General features: G+C 59.2%; 1 protein-coding gene across 6 annotated transcripts; it reads right to left on the reverse strand.

The window, feature by feature from the left end:
• Positions 1 to 1,088: 1,088 nt before the first annotated feature.
• RASGRP2 (RAS guanyl releasing protein 2) lies at positions 1,089 to 17,870 on the reverse strand. Of its 6 annotated transcripts, XR_014712492.1 has the most exons (19): positions 17,732 to 17,833; positions 15,007 to 15,117; positions 14,712 to 14,915; positions 13,187 to 13,289; positions 10,304 to 10,366; positions 9,955 to 10,086; positions 9,284 to 9,434; positions 8,946 to 9,119; positions 8,624 to 8,740; positions 8,051 to 8,332; positions 7,693 to 7,782; positions 7,198 to 7,320; positions 6,616 to 6,731; positions 5,499 to 5,640; positions 4,387 to 4,423; positions 3,748 to 3,906; positions 2,849 to 2,917; positions 2,558 to 2,705; positions 1,089 to 1,769 (listed from the first exon to the last, which is right to left on the reverse strand). XR_014712492.1 is itself a non-coding variant. In XM_084634990.1 (18 exons), exons 3-17 carry the CDS (start codon positions 14,782 to 14,784, stop codon positions 2,859 to 2,861), a joined length of 1,809 nt encoding a protein of 602 aa, XP_084491116.1. In that variant the 5' UTR covers positions 14,785 to 14,915; positions 15,007 to 15,117; positions 17,732 to 17,833; the 3' UTR covers positions 2,072 to 2,705; positions 2,849 to 2,858. The 6 variants fall into 6 exon arrangements, 5 of the variants coding, with proteins under 5 accessions (XP_084491116.1, XP_084491112.1, XP_084491114.1 ...); XM_084634990.1 differs by lacking the exon at positions 1,089 to 1,769 and having other exon boundaries at positions 2,072 to 2,705; positions 7,705 to 7,782; XM_084634986.1 differs by lacking the exon at positions 1,089 to 1,769 and having other exon boundaries at positions 2,072 to 2,705.
• Between the last annotated feature and the right edge of the window lie 1,906 nt (positions 17,871 to 19,776).

A 19,776-nucleotide genomic window follows, 5' to 3' on the forward strand; every position in this document is an offset into this window, starting at 1 on the left:
AAACTGGCAGCTCACATGACAATTCAAAAATTGACACCATGTCAGATGCTGGGGAGTGTGGTGGACACCACCCCTGCCATTGCAAGTGCGGGGAAAGACACACACACCCCTGCATGGACCCACACCACTGGGGCTAGAAAAGAACAGCACAAGGAGACAGAGCTAACACACACACTGCTGCCCAAAGCAACCCCTGCTGGGAAAGGCCGGGGCTGGAGTAGCCGGGAGCTCCCCCCACAGCCAGGGCTCCCTGGAGCATCTCACTTATGGATGTAAAGTGATTTTTATCCCCACCCAGGCCTCCCCCGCATCCTGTGGCTCTTGCAGACTCCCACTGACTCCAATGGCTTTGCTGCTAAATGGATCTGGCCTACCTGAGAATGGATCCTATTGGCCAACCGGGAGCTGCCACCCTCCCAGCTCGGCCATAGCAGGGATATTAAACACTTTCCATAATGCCCCTCCCCAGTGAGGTTGGGGACCCAGGAGTCCTGCAGCAGAAAGACATGCCCTGCCGTGCCAGCAAGGACTGTGCGGCAGGGAGCAGGGTGGGGGCCCTGATAGGGCACTCTCCCCTCACAGCCCATGCTGACCCCCTGTTGGGGGCACTCTCCCCTCGCAGCCCGTGCTGACCCCAGGGCCTCAGCGCAGTGCTGGAGGGCACAGTGCTGCAATGGGTGCTGGCTTTTGCAGAGAACTAAAACTGATGGTCTAACCTGCCCTAGGCATTACAATTCCTGGGGCAACCCCCCCTCCCTGCAAAGCTGCGGTTTGAACCCTCAAGTCCTGGGCAGGTGCCAGGGCCAGGGATGCCAGTCTGATTTGCTCCCAAGCCAGGCACACGCCCCTGGAAATAAATATATAGATAAAGGGGAAAAAATCTATTTGCAGAGACCAGATTGTTCCATTAACCTTGTCTGTGTCAGACAGGAGGGAGGGGGGAAATGTGTCTAACATGTCTGGGTTGTGGGGGGTGGGGCAGGGGGTTGTGGCAGCATATTAAAGCCCAGCTCCTAATTTGAGGCCAGTATGACAGCAGCTGTGACATGTGCAATACAGAATGATAAATATAATCTGTCACCCGGGCAAAATCAATAGTGGTTTATTTATTTATTTATTCTGTCTCACATATGATTTGACAAGCAACATTAAGGAAAAAAAATATATAATCATGCAACAGATTTGCTCCCCCCCACCTGTATTCTGGTGTCTGGGCTCTGTATAAAGAGATGCCCCACCCCAGAGGCAGCTGCATCTCAGCACCAGGAGAGGGATCCCTGCATAAACAGCCCCTGGGCTCCACCCCAGAGGCAGCTGCATCTCAGCACCAAGAGGGGAATCCCTATATAAACAGCCCCCCGCCCCCGAGGCAGCTGTATCTCCTTTGTTCAGCACCCCACTAGCCATTTCTCTGAGGCTGGGCTGGGGCATGACAGAAATGTCTGTCTCTTGGGTGAAGCACTAGCTGGCTGGCGCGGAATGGGCTGACTCCGGGGCGGATTCAGCCAGGATGATCAGGCTGTTATTGACGTATTTATCAGAGCGATTTCCTCTTCCCGTGTCACTGCGACACAAATAACCAGGCATGGTAGAGGGGCAGGCGTCTGGGAACAGGAGCTGGAGGGGAGAATGCTCCCGCTCTCGCACTTACACACAGCAGGGCTCACCCCGCTGGCAGGGGGCAGCGGGGACACACAGCTCCACTGACCAGGCCTCCTTCCTTCCAGCAGAGAGTGACAGGAACACAGTCTCGTTCCTCCTTCCCACATCTGGAAATAGAACCCAGGAGTCCTGAACCCCAGCCCTCCCCACCCTCTAGTCATTAGACCCCACTCCCCTCCCGCTACTGGGAATAGAACCTAGGAGTCCTGACCCCCAGCCCCACCCTCTAACCACTAGACCCCATTCCCCTCCTAGCCATCCCTCAGCTCCAGAAGGCCAGGATATGCAGGGGGCGGGAAAGACGCAAAGATGGGGCTGGGGTCAGCAGGGGGCTCCCAGCATGAGCTGGGGGAGGGGCTGTGAGATGGACAGATGGACCCAAGTGGGGGACAGATGGGAACTGGGACCATTGGTTTTATTATATTTATTACATCTCTGATCCTGTTGTTAGGTACAAATATACACAGCAAGGAATCTGTACAGCCGGGATCACAGGGGAAGGGGGGTGTCCTGACTGGGACCCACGCCCCACCCTCCTGCTCCCACACCAACCCCCTGCACTCCCGCTCCATCATCGGCCACATGCATCAGCCCCCAGGCAACCTCCTCTTCCTGCAGGGCAGGCGGGATACCCCAGGCAGCTCCTACCAGAGTAGGGGAAGTCCCCCCGCCCGCTCCCCATGGCCCCACACTGGAACTGGATGCTGGAGCGCATAAGGATGTGTTTGGGGGATGTCAGGCGAGATCTTACTAATTTCACAACCCATCCCCACTTTAACTCATGTCTTCATCCCCCATTAATAGAACCCAGGAGCCCTGACATGCAGCCACCTCCCCGTCCCCTCAACCAGTAAAGGATCTATCCAACTGCCCCCAAAGCAGCTTCTGCACCCACTGGAAGGGCTGTCTCTCCCCCTTGGCCCATGCTTTCTCCCTTCGCCTCTTCTCTGTGTCACCCCACAGTGGGGGAGCCGGGAAGTCAGCTGGCAGATTTGTGGGGACCAGAGATCCCAGCTTGGGAGGAGTGGGAGGAAGAGCAGACCCTAAAACACAGAGAGTAGAGGGGTCAGACTAGCTCTAACTACTACAGCCCACTCCCCTCTCACAGCCCAAAACAAAACCCTCAAGCCCTGCCCCCACCCCTGCTCTACCCACTCGGCCCCCTTCCCTTCCCCACAGCTCTTACGTGTTTGTCTTTATAAATGGATGTCGAAAACCCCATCCTCCACATCCTGGACCTCCTCCTCCCGGATCTCTGCAGAGACACACATAGCTCCTTGTAGCTGCAAACCCCAACGGAGCAGCCCACACTGCCACCCCACGGGGGAGCCACTCAGCTAGGATTCATCATGGCCAGTACTCACAATGCACTTTGACAAGCACAGACCCCTCCTCTCCACTGAGATGCAGCCTCCTCTGGGGGGTGGGGGGCTGTTTGTACAGGGATCCCTCCCCTGGCGCTGAGATGTGGCCAGCCCTGGGGGGCGGGGGTGGGGCACGGGAGCTGTTTATACTGCGGTCCCTCATCCAGCATTAAGATGCAGCTGCCTCTGAGGTGGGGCACAGAGGCTGTTTATACAGGGATCCCTGACCTGGCACTGAGATGCAGCTGGCCCTGGGGTGAGGGCTGTTTATACTGCTGTCCCTCACCCAGCGCTGAGATGCAGCTGCCTCTGGGGTGGGATGCGGGGGCTGTGTAGACAGGAAGCCTGTGCGGAAGCAGGCTGGGATAACACAATGTGTTGGTTACCGGGGGCCCAGGATGGGGGTGTCTCAGAATAGCTGCCAGGGCTCAGAGCACCATCCTGCACCATCTGCAGCGACACAAACAGGAAACAGCATGGTGCAGTATTATGGGCCAGCACGGAGGCCTCCTCGGCGGGGTCAGGAAATCGCATGGAGGTGTTGTTATCGGGCTTGCAAGCTGGCTTCCGGCACAACACTGGGGCCATGGGGAGAGTGGGGGAGGGGCTAGCGTCAGGTCTCCTGGGTTCTCTCCCAGCTCTGGTCCGGGAGTGCTGGAGGGGTGGGGGTGGGCCCTCGGCTCTGGGCTAGGTGGGGTGGGGCTGCCCCCGGTGGCCATACCTGTGTGGCGTGGGGATCTGCAGGCTGAGCGGGGCAGTGAGAAGCTGAAGGAGCGGGTGGGGATGTGGGCAGGGCTGGCCAGGCTGAAACTCTTGGTCCGTTTGCGGCACTCCAGGGAGAGATGTTCCCGGCACTGCCTGTGGCAGTTCACGCCGCAGCCTGGGGGGCAACAAGGGAGGTTGGGGGAGGTGGGCCCTGCAGCTCCCCTTCGTGCAACCCCCCATGGCCCCACACCTCCCCTAATGCAGCCCAGGTCCCTCACACACCTCTATGGCTCCAGCTCCCCAATTTTCCCTGCACTCCCAGCTCCCCAGGTGCACCCCAGCTCTCAATTCATCCCCCAGCTCCCCTGGTGCACCCCCAGCTCTCAATTCATCCCCCAGCTCCCTTGGTGCACCCCCACAGCCCAGCTCCCCAGTTCATGACCCAGTGACCCCAATGCACCCCTCCATCTTCTGCAAAGCACGCCCAGCTCCCCCACAGCTCAACCCCCATGGCCCCACGCTTCCCTATATACCTCCAATGCACCCCTATCTCCAGAATACAGCCACCCACAGCCTCTCTCCCCCAGTGCAGCACCAGCTTCCCCCCAACCACTCATCATTTCCCCAGGCAACCCCCTCCCCCCCACATACTCACAGCGGCACTTGAACCCCTGTTTGTAGATTCCCAGTATCTGGGGAAAAAGATGCAAGGGGATGGGGTCAGCGAGGTGATGAGGGGAGGATGGGGGCACATGCTCAGTTCCACTTTATGCATCTGATGAAGTGGGCTGTAGCTCACGAAAGCTCATGCTCAAATAAATTGGTTAGTCTCTAAGGTGCCACAAGTCCTCCTTTTCTTTTTACTACAGCAGTCGAATCGCAACAGTTGAAATGAGCTAATTTCACAACATTTCATTTCAACTTTCTGTCCCAGTTCCAAGTGGATCTCAGGATCTCCCACAGTACAGACAATCCGAGAATCGACCAGTGCTGGTGAGGGGGACAAGCTGACACTGGGACACTTATCCCTGCTGTGATGCAGCTGACTCTGGGGTAGGAGGTGGGGGCTGTTTATACCGCTATCCCTCACCCAGCACTAAGTCGCAGCTGCCTCTGGGGTGGGACACAGGGGCTGTGTCTACAGGGATTCCCTCACCAGGTGCTGAGATGCAGCTAGTCCTGGGGTGGGGTGTGTGGGCTGTTTATACAGGGATCCCTCAATGAGCACTGAGATGCAGCCGGCCTGGGGTGGGGACTGTTTATACTGCTACCCCTCACCCAGCACTAAGTTGCAGCTGTCTCTGTGGGGGAACGGGGACTGCTTACACAAGGATCCCTTGCATAGTTATCCCAGGATAAAGGTGCCTTCCCTCCCATAGAACTCATCCTCTGAGAAGAGTGAAGCCCCTTTACCCCAGTCTAACTGGGCCCTCTCTGGGTGAAGGGGTTGTCCTGGGATAACTAGGCCTAGGCTAGCTGTTGTGTGCTTCTGCGGCTCTTCAGTCATCTCCCCTGCCCCTGCCCCAGGGATCTAACCCCCCTTGGCCCTCTCTGTGGCCGCACTAGTGAGGCATAACTTTCCCTCGTGGAATCGACCCCCCAGTCATTATGGGGGAAAGGGAAAAGGGGGCACCCCTGTGGAACAAGCCCCCTAGTCTATGGAGGGTGGCTGTTTGTGGGTCCTGTGTTCTCACAGGGGGGCCCACAGAGGGCAGCCCCCAGAGCAACCAGCCTCCTGCACCCTCCCAGGGGCCAGCAATGGCTCACCAGGCTCTTGCAGTGACGGCAGGACACGGGGTGCAGGAAGGTGGTCTCCTGGAAGCTGTGGATGAAGCCCATCTTCCCGTCCACCACAGCGCTGGACTTCATGAAGTACGAGATCATCTCCTCTCTGCTGATGCAGCCATCCCTAGGGGCACAAAGTATCAGGTTGGGAGACAGGGCGCCCAGGTCTGCGCCCGGCTCTGGGCGGAGAGTGGGGACCAAGGCGTTAGAGCAGGGGGACTGGGTGTCAGGTCATCCAGGTCTGTGCTAGGCTCTGGGCGGGGAATGGGGGCCAGCGGGGTAGAGCTGGGGACTGGGAGTCAGGGCATCTGGGGTCTGTGCCAGGCTCTGGGCAGGGAGTGAGAGCCAGGGGAGTAGAGCTGGGGGGTTGGGAGTCAGGGCACCTGGGTCTATGCTAGGCTGTGGGCAGGGAGTGGGGGCCAGAAGGGTAGAGCTGGGGGGTTAGGAGTCAGGACGCCTGGGTCTGTGCTAGGCTCTGGGCAGGGAGTGGGGGCCAGGGGGGTACAGTAGGGGGTTGGGAGTCAAGGCACCCGGGTCTGTGCCAGGCTGTGGGTGGGGAGTGGGGGCCAGAGGGGTAGAAGCGGGGGGTTGGGAGTCAGGGCACCCGGATCTGTGCCAGGCTGTGGGTGGCGAGTGGGGGCCAGCGAGGTAGAGCTGGGGACTGGGAGTCAGGGCACCTGGGGTCTGTGCCAGGCTCTGGGCAGGGAGTGGAAGCCAGGGGAGTAGAGCTGGGGGGTTGGGAGTCAGGGCACCCGGGGCTGTGCCAGGCTGTGGGTGGGGAGTGGGGGCCGGGGGGGTAGAGCTGGAGGGCTGGGAGTCAGGGCACCCGGGTCTGTGCCAGGCTGTGGGTGGGGAGTAGGGGCCAGAGGGGTAGAGCTGGAGGGCTGGGAGTCAGGGCACCCGGGTCTGTGCCAGGCTGTGGGTGGGGAGTGGGGACCAGGGGGGTAGAGTTGGGGGGCTGGGAGTCAGGACTCCCAAGTTCCAACAAAGAAGAAAGCATTACAGGGGATGAGGCTTCTAGGCGGAGGCCTGGCCCCAGTACCTCACCCCTCCTTCTGGTGTGCGGGGCCCGCGGGGTCCCCCCTTCCTGGGCACTCACTGGTTCTCATCCAGGTCCCCAAATTTGCACAGGTAGGGGAAGTTGTTGCGGATGATTTTGAACTCCTCCTGGGAGATGTGGCCGTCTCCGTCCACGTCGAAATTCCGGAACACGGACTGCAGGGGGCAGCAGAGAGCGGCGGGAGAGTCAGCTCGGCGATACGCCGCCCGCGGCACAGGAACCGGGGGCGGGACGGGGGGCTACTAGCACCCCCCGGTCTCCCGGCTGTCTGCTCCGCCCCCGGGGCTTTGCTCCGGGCCTCAGCTCGGGGGCGGGTGGGCAGGGGTAAGGGGGCTGGCTTCCAGCCCCCACTGTTAACAATGTCACTGTTAACAGGCCACTGGCCCCAGAACCCCCTCCACGTCCCCACGTGGCCTGCAGGGGGCAGCAGAGAGCGGAGGGAGGGTCATCCCTGGGGGTACGCCACCCCCTATGCAGCCCCGGAGGCCCCTCCAACCACGTGGACCGCAGGGGGTAGCAGGGACTGGAGGAGGGCGTCAGCTCAAGGTACCCTGGCCTGACACACAGTCTCAGAGCGCCAACAGAAACGCAGACCATGGTGTCCAAGGCCCCCACTCTCACCTCCACCATCTTCTCAATGTGTGTCCGCACCAGCGTCTGGTCCGGTTTGGGTTTCACAGCCAAGGCCCACTCGTCTATGTCAGCCGGTCGGCTTGGGGGGGAACAGGAGGTGGGGCTGGACGGCTGGATGGACAGAGACATCCTCTGAGTGATCCCTTGGCCAGCGCTGAGATGCAACCACCTCTGGGGTGGAGTGCAGGGGCTGTTCAAACCGGAATCCCTCGCCCAATGCTGCGGCTTCAGGGTCTGGAGCTGGAGGGGTGTTAGTGAACGTGTGGGACCCGGCAGCCCCCTCTCTCTGGACAGGAAGCTCAGCCCCCAGGGAGCAGAGCGGAAGGCAGCTGCGAATGCGCCTGAGAACCAGCTCCTGGGACCAGATGGGACAGAGACGCCATGGCCTGCTGCTCCCCCCCCCATTCCCCACAGGGGGCAACAGAGGGGTCATGGCCCGGGGGCAGGGGACGGGGCACAGGTCACACAGCATCGTGCACTCACACACGCACTCACGGCCGACTTGCCACGGGGCTCTCTCTGCAGCGACAGCTGGTAGATCTCCTCCTCCGTCTGGTACTGATCCAGCGACACCTGGGGGGGCACAGCCCATCAGACAGCAGGGGTGGGGGATTCACCAGGAGCTGGCTGACAAGGTTGGCGTTGGCCTCAGAGAGCAGTTTGATGGTCTAGGGTGCAGGGAGATATGGGGGGGGGGGGAGTGCAGTGGGGGTTGGGATGTAATGAGGGGTGCAGGGGGGGCTCCAGGAGTTGGGATGCCACGGGGTGCAGTGAGGTTCAGGGGTGGGGTGCTGGGGGAGTACAAGGGGGTGCAGTGAGAGGTCCAGGGGTGGGGTCTCACCGTGAGCAGGTTGATGAGGTCCATGTTGGCCTCGAAGGGTGGTTTGATGCTCTGCACCAGCACCAGCTCGTTGAGGATCCCGAAGAGCTGCTGCATCTTGGTGCCGTTGACGCGGGTGCGGGCCCGGTCCAGCCAGTCGGGCAGCGCCACGTGCACGGCCACCAGATCCTTGAGGTGCACGCCCAGGATGGGGAAGCGGAAGCCGACGCACTCGGCCAGGCGGCGCCGGTAGCGGCTGTAGTTCCCCAACGAGGTCACCAGCTCCGTCATGGACTCCCACAGCTGGGAGGGATGGGGGGGGAGGGGTCAGGGGCTGGGCCCAGAGCAAGCCCCCAGCCTCGCCCCAGTGCTCTCCCAACCTCCCAACACCGCCCCAGACCCCGACCTCGCCCCAGAGCTCCCCCAACCCCTCAACACTTCCCCAGACCTCAACCCCTCAAGCCCACCCTAACCCCCCACCACTGCCCCAGGCCCCTCGAGACCCCAACCCCAACCACCAGATTGTCATCCCACCCTCCAGCATTGCCCCAGCCCCTTGAGTATCCCACTTCCCCCCGGCCCTGCGCCCTGTACCTTGGTGGTCTCGGAGCTGACGTGGCTGTGGGTCTCTTTGAGGCGGGAGATGGAGCTGTGACTCAGCCCCCCCACCACGGCCATCAGCGTGTTGAAATTCTGCAGCTGCAGGAGCCTCTGCAGGGATGTCCGGACGGAGGGGGGATCCAGCCGAGAGACAGTGGAGATCCATGGGGGAGAGAGGGGTTGGATTAGTTCCAAGGATGGAGGAGTGGGGCCCGGGGGGGTGGGGGGGGGAACATTCACACCTGGAGCCCAGCTGGGGCTCAGACTACAATGGGCCAGCAGGGGGGCTGCGGGCCGGGATTGAGGGGCCCCTCACCTGTGCCACCAGGATGAAGCGGGTGATGACCTGTGCCCGCTGCTGGGCGGTCGGCTTGCTCAGCACCATGAGCTGCACCCACTGTGAGACGCTGTTGAAAAGGGTGATGAACCGCTCCAGGATGGGGTTGTCCACAGTGCAGCCGTGCATGACGAAGCTGTGATAGTCCTGGAACTGGGATGGAAACAGAGCGTCAGTGCCGCCCCATGGGAGGGGGGAACATAGGGGGTGGGACAGTGCCTGCCCCATGGGGGGAGGAAAGGTCATTCCCAAAGCAGCCCTCCACCCCCAAGCAGCCTCCCCAGCCCCATGGCAGCCGCAGGGTCTCCGCCCCGCACCAGGATCTTGCAGAAGGAGCGGTACTCCAGGTAGGTGAGATGCTCTGCCAGCTCGGAGGACTCCAGGTGGTCAAAGAGCAGCGACATCTTGCGTTTCTTCGGGGCCACCGGGTTGCGCTGGGTCACTTGGCGCTTCCACTTGTAAGTAGGGCTGGGGGGGGGGGCACAGTCAAGGGGGGGATGTCAGAGCCAAGCCAGTCTTTGCAACCAAACCGCTGGCACACATTCTTCCTGCACCCGCATGCACAGCCCAGAGACTCCTGCGTGCTCCCACGCCCCGTGCACACACGTCCCATGCGCACACACACAGGCCATGTGCAAACACATGCCTCGTACACTCCCCCCCACACACACCTCATGCACTCCCACACACTCCACGTGTACACACACGTCCTGGGCACTCCCATGTGCATGTCCCGCTCATGCCCACACAAACATACCCCATGCACTCCCACACACACCTGCACCATGCACACTCACAGACACAGGAACACCCCTGTGCTCACGCTTGTGCCCTCGCTCAGACCCGCTCCTCAGTCCTCCTCAGCCCATGCAGGCCCCCTGCTCTCACACAGCTGCTCTGGGACACCTCACCCTCACCCCTGACCCTCCCATTCCCCCAGCTCCCCACCACCTCCCCCACCCCCCATGCTTCCGCCCCCACCACATACACATTCTCAATGTCGATGAGGTTGCTGTGGCGCCGGTTCCCCTCACGGCCCAGAACCTCCTTTAGCTCCTTGATCTGCTCTGCTAGCTCCGGGTTCAAATCAAACTCTGCCGGGAATGCCGAGATCCAGTACCTGGGGAGGGGGAAGGGGTAACGACAGCCAACACCCGGAACACAGCCACCTCTGGGGTGGGGAACAGAGGCAGTTTACTCAGGGATCCCTCACCCGCTGGAAAGATGTCCTATATTGAGCCCCCTGCAGCACTGTGCCCCTGAATGCTGCACTGGGGACAGCTCTGCCCCGAGGTTTGAGGATGCTGCCCTGAAATGTGGGGCTCCTCCGGACTCACCTCACCAGGTGGCAGGTTTTCACCTGCAGGGAGCTGCTTTCTGAGCTACGAGACTCTTGGTAGGTGCAAGGGCAGAGTTAAGGCGAATTCCACATTGCAGGCACTGGAGACTGGGGGAGTGGGGAGAAAGGCGGAGGAGCTGGGCCATGGATTTGGGGCCCTTGGACCAGGCTGGGAGAAGTCAGCATTCTAGAATCACAGCAATGCGGGGATGGAAGGGACCTCTGGAGGTCACTGAGTCCAGCCCCCCGCGCTGAGGCAGAACCAAGCAAACCCAGACCATCCCTGACAGGTGTTTGTCCCACCTGTTCTTACCACCTCCAGTGATGGGGAGTCTGCAACCAGAGCTTAACTAGCCTGAGAAAAAAGAAAAGGAGTACTTGTGGCACCTTAGAGACTAACCAATTTATTTGAGCATAAGTTTTCGTGAGCCACAGCTCACTTCATCGGATGCATACAGTATGCATCCGATGAAGTGAGCTGTGGCTCACGAAAGCTTATGCTCATATAAATTGGTTAGTCTCTAAGATGCCACAAGTACTCCTTTTCTTTTTGCGAATACAGACTAACACGGCCGTTACTCTGTAGCCTGAGAAAGCATTTCCTAAAATCTAACCTACTTCTCCCTTGCTGCAGATTAAGCCCATGACATCTGGTCCTACCTCCAGTGGACGCGGAGAACAGCTGACCACCATCCTCTTCAGAACAGGCCTGAAGATATTGGAAGACTCTTAGCAGGTGTCCCCCTCTTTTCTCAAGCCTAAAGATGCCCAGCTTTTTAGCCTTTCCTCCCAGGGCAGGTTTTTAGACCACTTATCATTTTTGTTGCTCTCCTCTTGACGCTCTCCAGTTTCTCCACAGCTCTCCTAAAGCCTGGCACCCAAACCTGGATGCTGTACTCCAGATGAGGCTTCCCCAGTGCCGAGTAACATCTCCCGTGTCTTACATACGCCTCTCCCGTTAACACAGCCCAGACAATAACAGGCTTTTCCACAACATCATCACACTGTTGGCTCGGATTCCCTTGATGAGCCAACCCCTAGATCCTTTTCAAGAGGACTGTCACCTAGCCAGTCTTTCCCCGTTTTGTGATTTCTCCTTCCTCAGTGCAGTCCTTTGCACTAGTCTTTACTGAATTTTATCTTGTTGTGTGCAGACCAATTCTCCAATTTCTCAAGGTCATTCTGAATTCTAATCCTGTCCTCCAAAGTGCTCACAACACCCACAGCTTAGTGTCATCCACCATTTTTATAAGCCTACTCTGCGCACTGCATCATCCAAGTCATTAATGAAAATATTGACTAGCCCCAGACCCAGGACTAACCCCTCTGGGACCCCACTCGATACATCCTCCCATTTTGATGGAGAACCATTGATAGACTGTCCTCAAAGAGAAGCTTTCAACCAGTTCTGCACCCATCTTATAGCAATTTCATCTTGATAATATTTCCCTAGTCTGTTTATGAGAATGGGGGACCGGGTTTGTAGCTCACGAAAGCTTATGCTCAAATAAATTTGTTAGTCTCTAAGGTGCCACAAGTCCTCCAGTTCTTTTTACTAAAATCAAGATCTATCTGTCTCCTGCTTCCCCCCAGACATTAGGCCAGTGACCCTGTCAAAGAAGGATATTAGGCTGGTTTGGCAGGATTTGCTATTGACAAACCCATGCTGGTTATTCCTTATAACCCTATTATCCTCCAGGGACTTACAAACTGATTGTTCAATAATTTGTTCCAGTATCTTGCAGGTATGGAAGTTAGGCTGCCTGGTCTATAATCCTTGGGGTCCTCTTAGTTTCCCCTGTTTAGAGACAGGTGCTGCCCTTTTCCAGTCCCCGGGGACCTCACCCGTATTCCATTTCTCAAAGACAATCGCTAACGGCTCCCAGATTGCTTCAGCTTCTTCCTTAAGTATCGGCGGGTGAATTGCACCAGTCCCTGCCAACCTGAATAGGTCGAACTCCTCTAAATACTCTTTAACTTCTCTGGCCTGCGTTCCTCCCCCTTGTTGTTAATATTCATTGTGCTGAGTAGCTGTCACCATTAACCATTTTAGTGAAGACTGAAGCAAAATAGGCATTAATCCCCCCAGCTTTCTTGATGCCATCAATTAGCTTGCCTTCCTCAGGAAGTAGCGGACCTGCACTTTCCTTCATCTTTCTCTTGCTCCCAAGGTATTTAAAGAACCTCTTCCGACTGCCTTTCTGTAACTCATTTTGCGCCTTAGCCTCTCGGATTTTGCCCCTACCTGCTGGTGCAATTCTTCTGTGCTCCTCCTTGACAACCTGTCCACATTTCCACTTATTAAGGGATTCTTCCTTACTTTTAAGATTGTTAAAGAGCTCCAGAGGGAGCCACCTCGGCCTTTTCCTGTCTTCCCTTCGCACCTGGCTAGTTTGCTGTTGTGCCTTTAACACTGTTTAGCTGAGAAACTTCCAGTTCTTTTCTCCTTCGATTTGCTTCCCCCGGGACCTTAGCTCCCAGTTCTCTGATCTGTTGAAGTCTGTTTTTTTCGGAAGCCCATTGTCCTGATTCTGCTGCCCCCACTCCTTCCTTTCCTTAGAGTCATGAAATGGTGTAATTTCAGGGTCACTTTCACCCAGATTGCCTTCCGCTTTCCCATGCACAACCAATTCCACCCTGTTGGTCTGAGATGTATGTGGACTGCCCTGGTGCTGCAGGGGTCCCATGGTGAGCCCCAGCCCAGGGAGACAGCCAGCTAGCAGAATAAGCCAGCTCTGTCCAGGGATATGTGCATTGTGAAGGGAGGGGGTGCCCAGGAGGGAAAGGGGGGCAGTAGGGTGCCCCAAGGCAGGTTGGTGGGGTGAATGAGGGCAGGAGGGAAGGAGCTGCAAGAAGGGGGGCAGAGGGCTCACAAGGATATATGCGCAGCAGCTTGGCGGCCAGGTGGGAGGAGGGGATGTACCAAGGATGCATCATCAGGAACATTCGCACCAGTTGGGGGTCCCGCACCTTCCCCTCATCATCTGCAAGAGAGAGTAGGCCCTGCTCAGAGATCCCACAACCCCCCACCCCCGAGACCTCCCCCCATAACCTCCCACCCCGCTCAGTGATTCTGCAAAGCCCCACCCTGCTCAGACCCCTCACTACTCAGAGACACCCCCCTGCAACACCGCTCAGACCCACCCCATTACTCAGACCCCCCCGCAAACCCCCACGCTGCTCAGAGATCCCACAACCCCCCATCCCCTAAGAGATACCCCCACAACTTCCCACCCCACTCAGAGACCTCCCGCAACCCCCCACCCTGATCAGACCCCCCCCACTACTCAGAGACCCCACACAACCCCCCACCCCACTCAGACCCACCCCATTACTCAGAGACACGCCCCCGCAACTTCCCACCCTACTCAGAGATCCCACAACCCCCCACCCCGCTCAGAGACCTCCCACAACCCCCCACCCCGCTCAGAACCCCCCACACTACTCAGACACCCCCCTACAGCTCCACACCCTGTTCAGAGACCCCTACAGACTCTCAGCCTGCTCAGACACCCCCTACCTCGCTCAGAAGCTCCCTCCACAAACCCCCCCGCTCAGAGACTCCCCACCCCACTCAGAGACCCTGCCCTGCTCAGAAACCCCCACAATCCCCCACTCTGCTCAGAGATCTTCCACCCCAGTCAGAGATCCCCCACAACCCTTCACCCCACCCACACAAAGACCCCCTACAACCCAACTCGCTCAGAGACCCCTACTGACTCCCCAACCCAGAGACCCCAGTGATCCCCTCGCCCGCTCAGCACCCCCTGTTAACCCCTGCAAAGCACTCAGGGTACGTCTGCACAACCTTTGGCAGTGAGGCTCAGAGCCCGGGTTGCAGACTTGCAGACATTGCTGGGCAGACATCACTGTGTGGACATCACGGCTGGGGCTGTGAAGCCTGGGGGCGGGGATCTCCAGCCCAGGTCATAGTGTCTATACAGCTATTCTTAGCTCCGGGGCACGAGCCCCAGGACCCTGCAGCTGTTGCCCAGGCTCCAAGACTTGCTGCATGGCTGGCGCTCACCATGGGGACGTAGCCACAGAGACACCCCCCCCCCCCCCCGCTCAGCAACCCCTACGGACCCTGCTCCCTGCAGCACAGCATCCCCTAGTCCCTCACTGGGGCACTGGGGTCAGCACTGATTACAAGGGGAGAACACCCCCTGCTGAGCCCCTGCCCCACTCCCTGCAGCAGAGCGCCCTCTAGGGGTCAGGACAAGTGACCGTATAGGTTGAAGAAAACCCCAAAGCCACAGCCTGACCCCAGCCCCTTGGGCAACCCCAGCCCTCCATATGCCACCTCCTCAGGTTCACACCCCATCTCACCTCTTACCAGTCACCTGCACCAACAATCCCTTCTCCCCACACATGCTCCAAAATAACAGCTTCCCCCACTGCATTACCAAAGGCCTCAATGCAGCCCTGTAGCAGCTCCTCAACCGTACAGCCCTTGTCCAGGTCCAGCGTCTCGCTCATCTCTGCTCCCCCCGTGCCGGCCAACTCCCCCTCTGCCAGCCTGGGGTCCCACCGCAGACAGGTGCTGCCCGGCTCAGGGGCAATGTATCAGCGGCCCCCTAAGATCAGGGATCCCTTCTGAGAACCTGCCACTGAAAGAGGAGATGGGGCTAGAGTTATAAACTCTTACCAAGATGCAGCCGCTTCTGGGGCAGGGCAGCCGTTTCTACAGAGATCACTTGCCTGAGGCTCACTGGGATCAGCACTGCCACAGAGGGGTAGTTGCAGAGATCAGCCAAGGGAGGCCGTCCAGGGTAGGGTGTCTCTGTCGCCTTCGCCCTAACGCTGTGAACGCTGGGGGAGGGAGAGTTTGTTGCAAAACAAAACAGCTAGAGAATTTTGGGTAAAGTTGCAAAATGTTTCCTCCATCCTGGCTTCCTCCTTTGGCTCGGGTCAGAGACGGGCCCTGCTTTGCCCCTGGGAGTGTAGAAGTATGGGACACGGGGCCTTTCCCCTCTAGGGAGCACAGACTACGATTTGGCTCTGGGGTGGGGAGACTGGCTGGCTCAGAGATGGGGGGAATGAGACATGGGGCTTCCCCCTCTAAGTTACAGCCTCCCACTTGGACGCTACAAACACACAGCATGTGCAGCCTCACAACATCCCAGCAGGAAAACCTGCAGCAGAGAGATTAGCCCATGATCACAGAGTGGGGAAATAGAAAGCAGGAGTCCTGGCTCCCCAGCCCCCCCTGCTCTACCCCACTGGACGCTTCTCTCCACCCAGAGCTGGGGACAAAACCCAGGTGTCCTGGAACCCAGCCCCAAGTCCTTCTGACCTTGCACAAAGCCCGAAGGAGTAGCCCCCGCAGCTGAGGCCCGCTGAGCTATTCTGAGCCCTTTGGCTGTTAAAGGACCGGGATGGAATTTATAAGTGGCCTTTTGCATAGTAACATCGCCTGGAGGGTAAGGAGAGGCAGGGGGCTGTCTGCTCTTTGGTTGGGGGGCTGTAAAGAGGGGGTGATCCTAGGTGGAAAGCAAGTTCCCAGGCTCTATCCCCCCTGTTAAAGGTATCTGAGGGTTAAACATGACAACAGGGGATTGGGTTAGATCCAGAGCAAAGGAATGTTTGGAGAGAGATGAAGGACCCAGGAATCCGGCCACAATGACTCAGGCTGAGAGATTAATTTAGACAAGGGATCACATCTCGGGAATTCGAGCCACACTGTGTGCGGAGCTGGAATCTAGGGAACGGCTCCTGATGGATTAGCAATCGGGGGTGGGGGAGGATCAGGGGCCTGGTGTGCAAGGTGCTGTGGTGGCATCCGTATCTGGGATCCAGTGGGAATGGGTTTAGATCTGTGTTGTAAATCCCTGCATAAACAGCACCTCCCCAGAAGTGGCTGCATTTCAGCACCAGGCAAGGGATCCCTTTGTGTAATTGCTCTGTAGTAAGACAAGATTATTATTAATCTTTTAAGACAAGCTTTTGTATGTGCAACTTACCACGCTGTAAATTGAGGGTTGGGATTTCTTGCGGTGTTATTTTTAGGCGGCTTTTTGTTCATGGTTAGTTAGAAGACGAATAGAAGCAACCAGTGAGCGAGCTGAGTGGGGAGGACTGAACGGAAGCCATTTGGGGGGACGGTCCCTCTTTTCCATCTGGCTGTTTGTTTGCCCAGCACCTCCTACTAACTGCAGGTCTCTCACATACACACCAGCCACGTTGCAAAACATCAATCAAAATATAGTGTTGCCAAATGTCAGTTGCCTCACAGTCACCCTCTGGGGTGAACACGCACCACCACACGCACTGCATGCGGCATAAACACACAGTCGCACTGCACGCACAGACAGTAGCACATGGTGTGCGGCAGAAAGCTTTGCCAAGACACACTGCACACGCCTGCTGCATAGTGTACCGTGCACACACAGACACACACGTACAGCCAGGCGGCATGCACTATCCTGCACTGCACACACCTCGACCATAGTGCAGCGTGTGCACAGACACACACCCGGCCATGTTGCATGCACTATACTGCAGTGCACACACCTAGCCTATAGTGTACTGTGCGCGCACAGACACAACCATGCTGAACCCAGAATGAAACCCTATCATTGCACAGCCTGTTGGCACCCCCCCCCCGGGCTGTCCGTCCCAGCTGCCTGGGAGACAAGGACCCTTTTTATCGTCTTCCCCTATCTCAGCCAGGCCTCTGAGCTTTTATTAGCCACAATACAGCGGGGGGTCACCCCACCCCAGTGATGTGGGCCCCGCTCTTAGGTGAGGACCACTAAGCTATGGCTCTGAGGCACCTGCTCCCTGCCCCATCACTGCCTTTAGAGCCCCCCCATTAGCCATCCATTATGCCCCCAAGTGCACCCGCCACCCTTCCAACCCCACCCAGCCTCCCAATTAAGTGGGGGTTATAACCCAGGGCACTGCCAGCTCAGCCACCCCCAAAGTGGGTGTGGCAGCAGGGAGAGCCCCCCCACACACATACACAGAGAACCCCCATGTGCCTCCCTTGCGTGTGTGAGGGGGGAGGGAAGTGCAGTCCCTTCCCCCACCAGCCAGGGCACCAGGGGCAGGAGAGGGGGTGGTGTGATGGGGGAGTGGGCGGGGGTGTGACGGGACAGGGGGAGCAGGGTGACAAGGCTGGTGTGAGGGGGGCAGCGTGATGGGTGAAGCGGGCAGGAAGGGTGGCATGAAGGGGGCAGGAGGGTTGGTGTGATGGGGCAGGGGGATGGGGGGGGAAATCGATGTGACCAGGGCCGTCCGGCTAGAGACACAGGGGCTTGAGCCCCGGTACACTCGTCTCACAGGTGGGAGTGACTTTCGCTCCCTGGGGCCCTGGGTCCGATCGGGGCCGGCGCCCCCTAGAGGGGCAGGCCCTGTCCCGCCCCCCGCCCCGGGGCCGGCGCCCCCTAGAGGGGCAGCCCCGGCTCCCCCCCGCGCGGCTCACCCGGCTCCGCTCTGCTCCTGCGCTGGGCGATATTCAAACGCGGCCGGGCTGCACAATGCGGCTTGTGTCTCCTTATCACCCCCCCGCCCCGACTTCCTCCTGCTGCCGGCTCCGGGAGGGTCGTGCGGGTCCAAACGCCGCCTGCTCCGCCCGGCGCAGGGAGCGCCCCGGCCGGGCCGCCTGCCCCGCAGCTGGGGGGCGCCCCGGGCCGGGGGGGGCGCAGCAGGCGATGGGGGGGGCTGGGCTGGGCAGGGGGCGCGGGCGGGGGGGGGGCGTACGCACCCTTCGTTCACACCGACGGTTGCTCGCCCGGCCCTCTTCCCCACTCGCCCTCCCCACTCGCCCCCGCCCCCCCCGTCCTACCCCGCGCCCCCCCCCGGGAGCCCCAGGCCGCAGGTGCCACTGCGGAATTTTTAACCCCTCCTGTGCCGGGGGCGCTGCCCTCACCCAGCGCCACTGGGGAGGGGGCTCAGAGCAAAGCGGGGAGCAGCCCCCGCCTGTTCCGTGAGCACCAGTTACTCTGGGAAGGGGCATCTCTGGGGGCCCCCAGCTTCTCCCCTAGTCTCACGTGCATGAGCTAATATGGGGGGCGATTGGGGGGTAATAGAGCAAAGGAGGGGGGGTGACTGGAACTCTCCCATCCCCAGCACTGCGGGCAAACAGCGGGGGGGGGGAGTTGCTAGGCCCTATGTTACTCAGCCATAGGCTGGGCAGTTGCGGGAGGGGGCAGGGGCCACTGGGTTAGTCCAGACCCTGACGCCCACTCATGGGGTGGGGGGAGCCCGACGCTGCAACCAGCTCCAGCAATAGCCTGTTATCATAGCAACCAGCCCCACAGGACGGGGAATGGGGACCCTGGCAGTGGCTGTGGGTGCTGGGCTGAGCAGGTGGGGGATGGGGCGAGCTGGTCTCAGCCTCACACGCCACCCACAGCCCAAGGAGCGTCAGTGTCACCCTCTCCCCCTCCGGCCCAGCCAGCTGCAGCATCGTCCACCCCTCCCCCCTTCAGGCCCAGATTGTCAGCCCCCGAACCCCATTTTAGCACCCAGCTGCCCATCAGTAACCATGGAGAACAGTCTCCGCCCCTTCGCTGGGGCACCATGCCGGACAGGGTGGAGCAGCCTGAGTGGGGGGGGGAAGTGGTCTGTGGTTGAACAGAAACGCCATGCACGTTTCTGTGGCTGGCAAACAGTCCTAAACTCTAGGGCAGGGAACACCCTCCCCCACCCCTTTCCCATCCCCCCTCTGGATTGAGTACATGTCTCCCCAAGAGTCAAAACTTGCTCGCTCGCTGACCTAGAAGAGTAGGTGCAACTGCAGTGCGTTGCTGGGTGTGCAGGGCTGGCCTAAGGTCCTGAGCTCCCCGCCCCCCGGAAGGGGTGGGAGCAGTGCCACAGTGCTTGCTAAGGGGTTGTAGCCCCATTTGTGCAGTGGGGCATTTGTTGGGACCCAGGCTTTGCTCCGGTACAGGAGAGGAGACTGGAGGGTGATAAGATGGACTACGTACAATGGGTTCCATCCCCAGCTCCGGCAAGAGAGTGGGGTCTAGTGGTTAGAGAGGGGCAGGGAGCCAGGACTCCTGGGTTCTACTTTCTGAGGTCAGTGAGACATTGGGCAAGCTGACCACTGAGTTTCCCCATTGCAAATGGGGCCAAACCCCTTTGGGTCCCAGCCTCGCAGCGAGAGGGCATGTGGGGGTGCTGCTACAGTTATTCCCTTGCTCTTTGGCATCCCCTTATGTGCGCATCAGGAATTGCTGGCGTATGCTGCTTGAGCTGGCAGAGCATGTGTACAAGTGTGTTTTTCTGCGTGCACTGGCTCAGTGGGTGTGAGTGTGCACATGCACAAGAACCAGCTGAGTGTGAGAGCTGGCAAAGCATGAGTACAAGAGTGTGCAGGAGCTCTGTGTGTGTGCACATGCTGGCTGGCTGGCTGGGTGTATCTCTATGGGCTCACTGCCCTGCTGAGATGCCAATTAATCACTGCAGCTCCCAGCAGCCTTGGAACCAATTATGGTAAGTGCAGCGCTGCTGCCTGAAGGGGGG

This window comes from Lepidochelys olivacea, assembly GCF_965140295.1.
Source record: "Lepidochelys olivacea isolate rLepOli2 genome assembly, chromosome: 7".
Lineage (NCBI taxonomy): Eukaryota > Metazoa > Chordata > Testudines > Cheloniidae > Lepidochelys > Lepidochelys olivacea.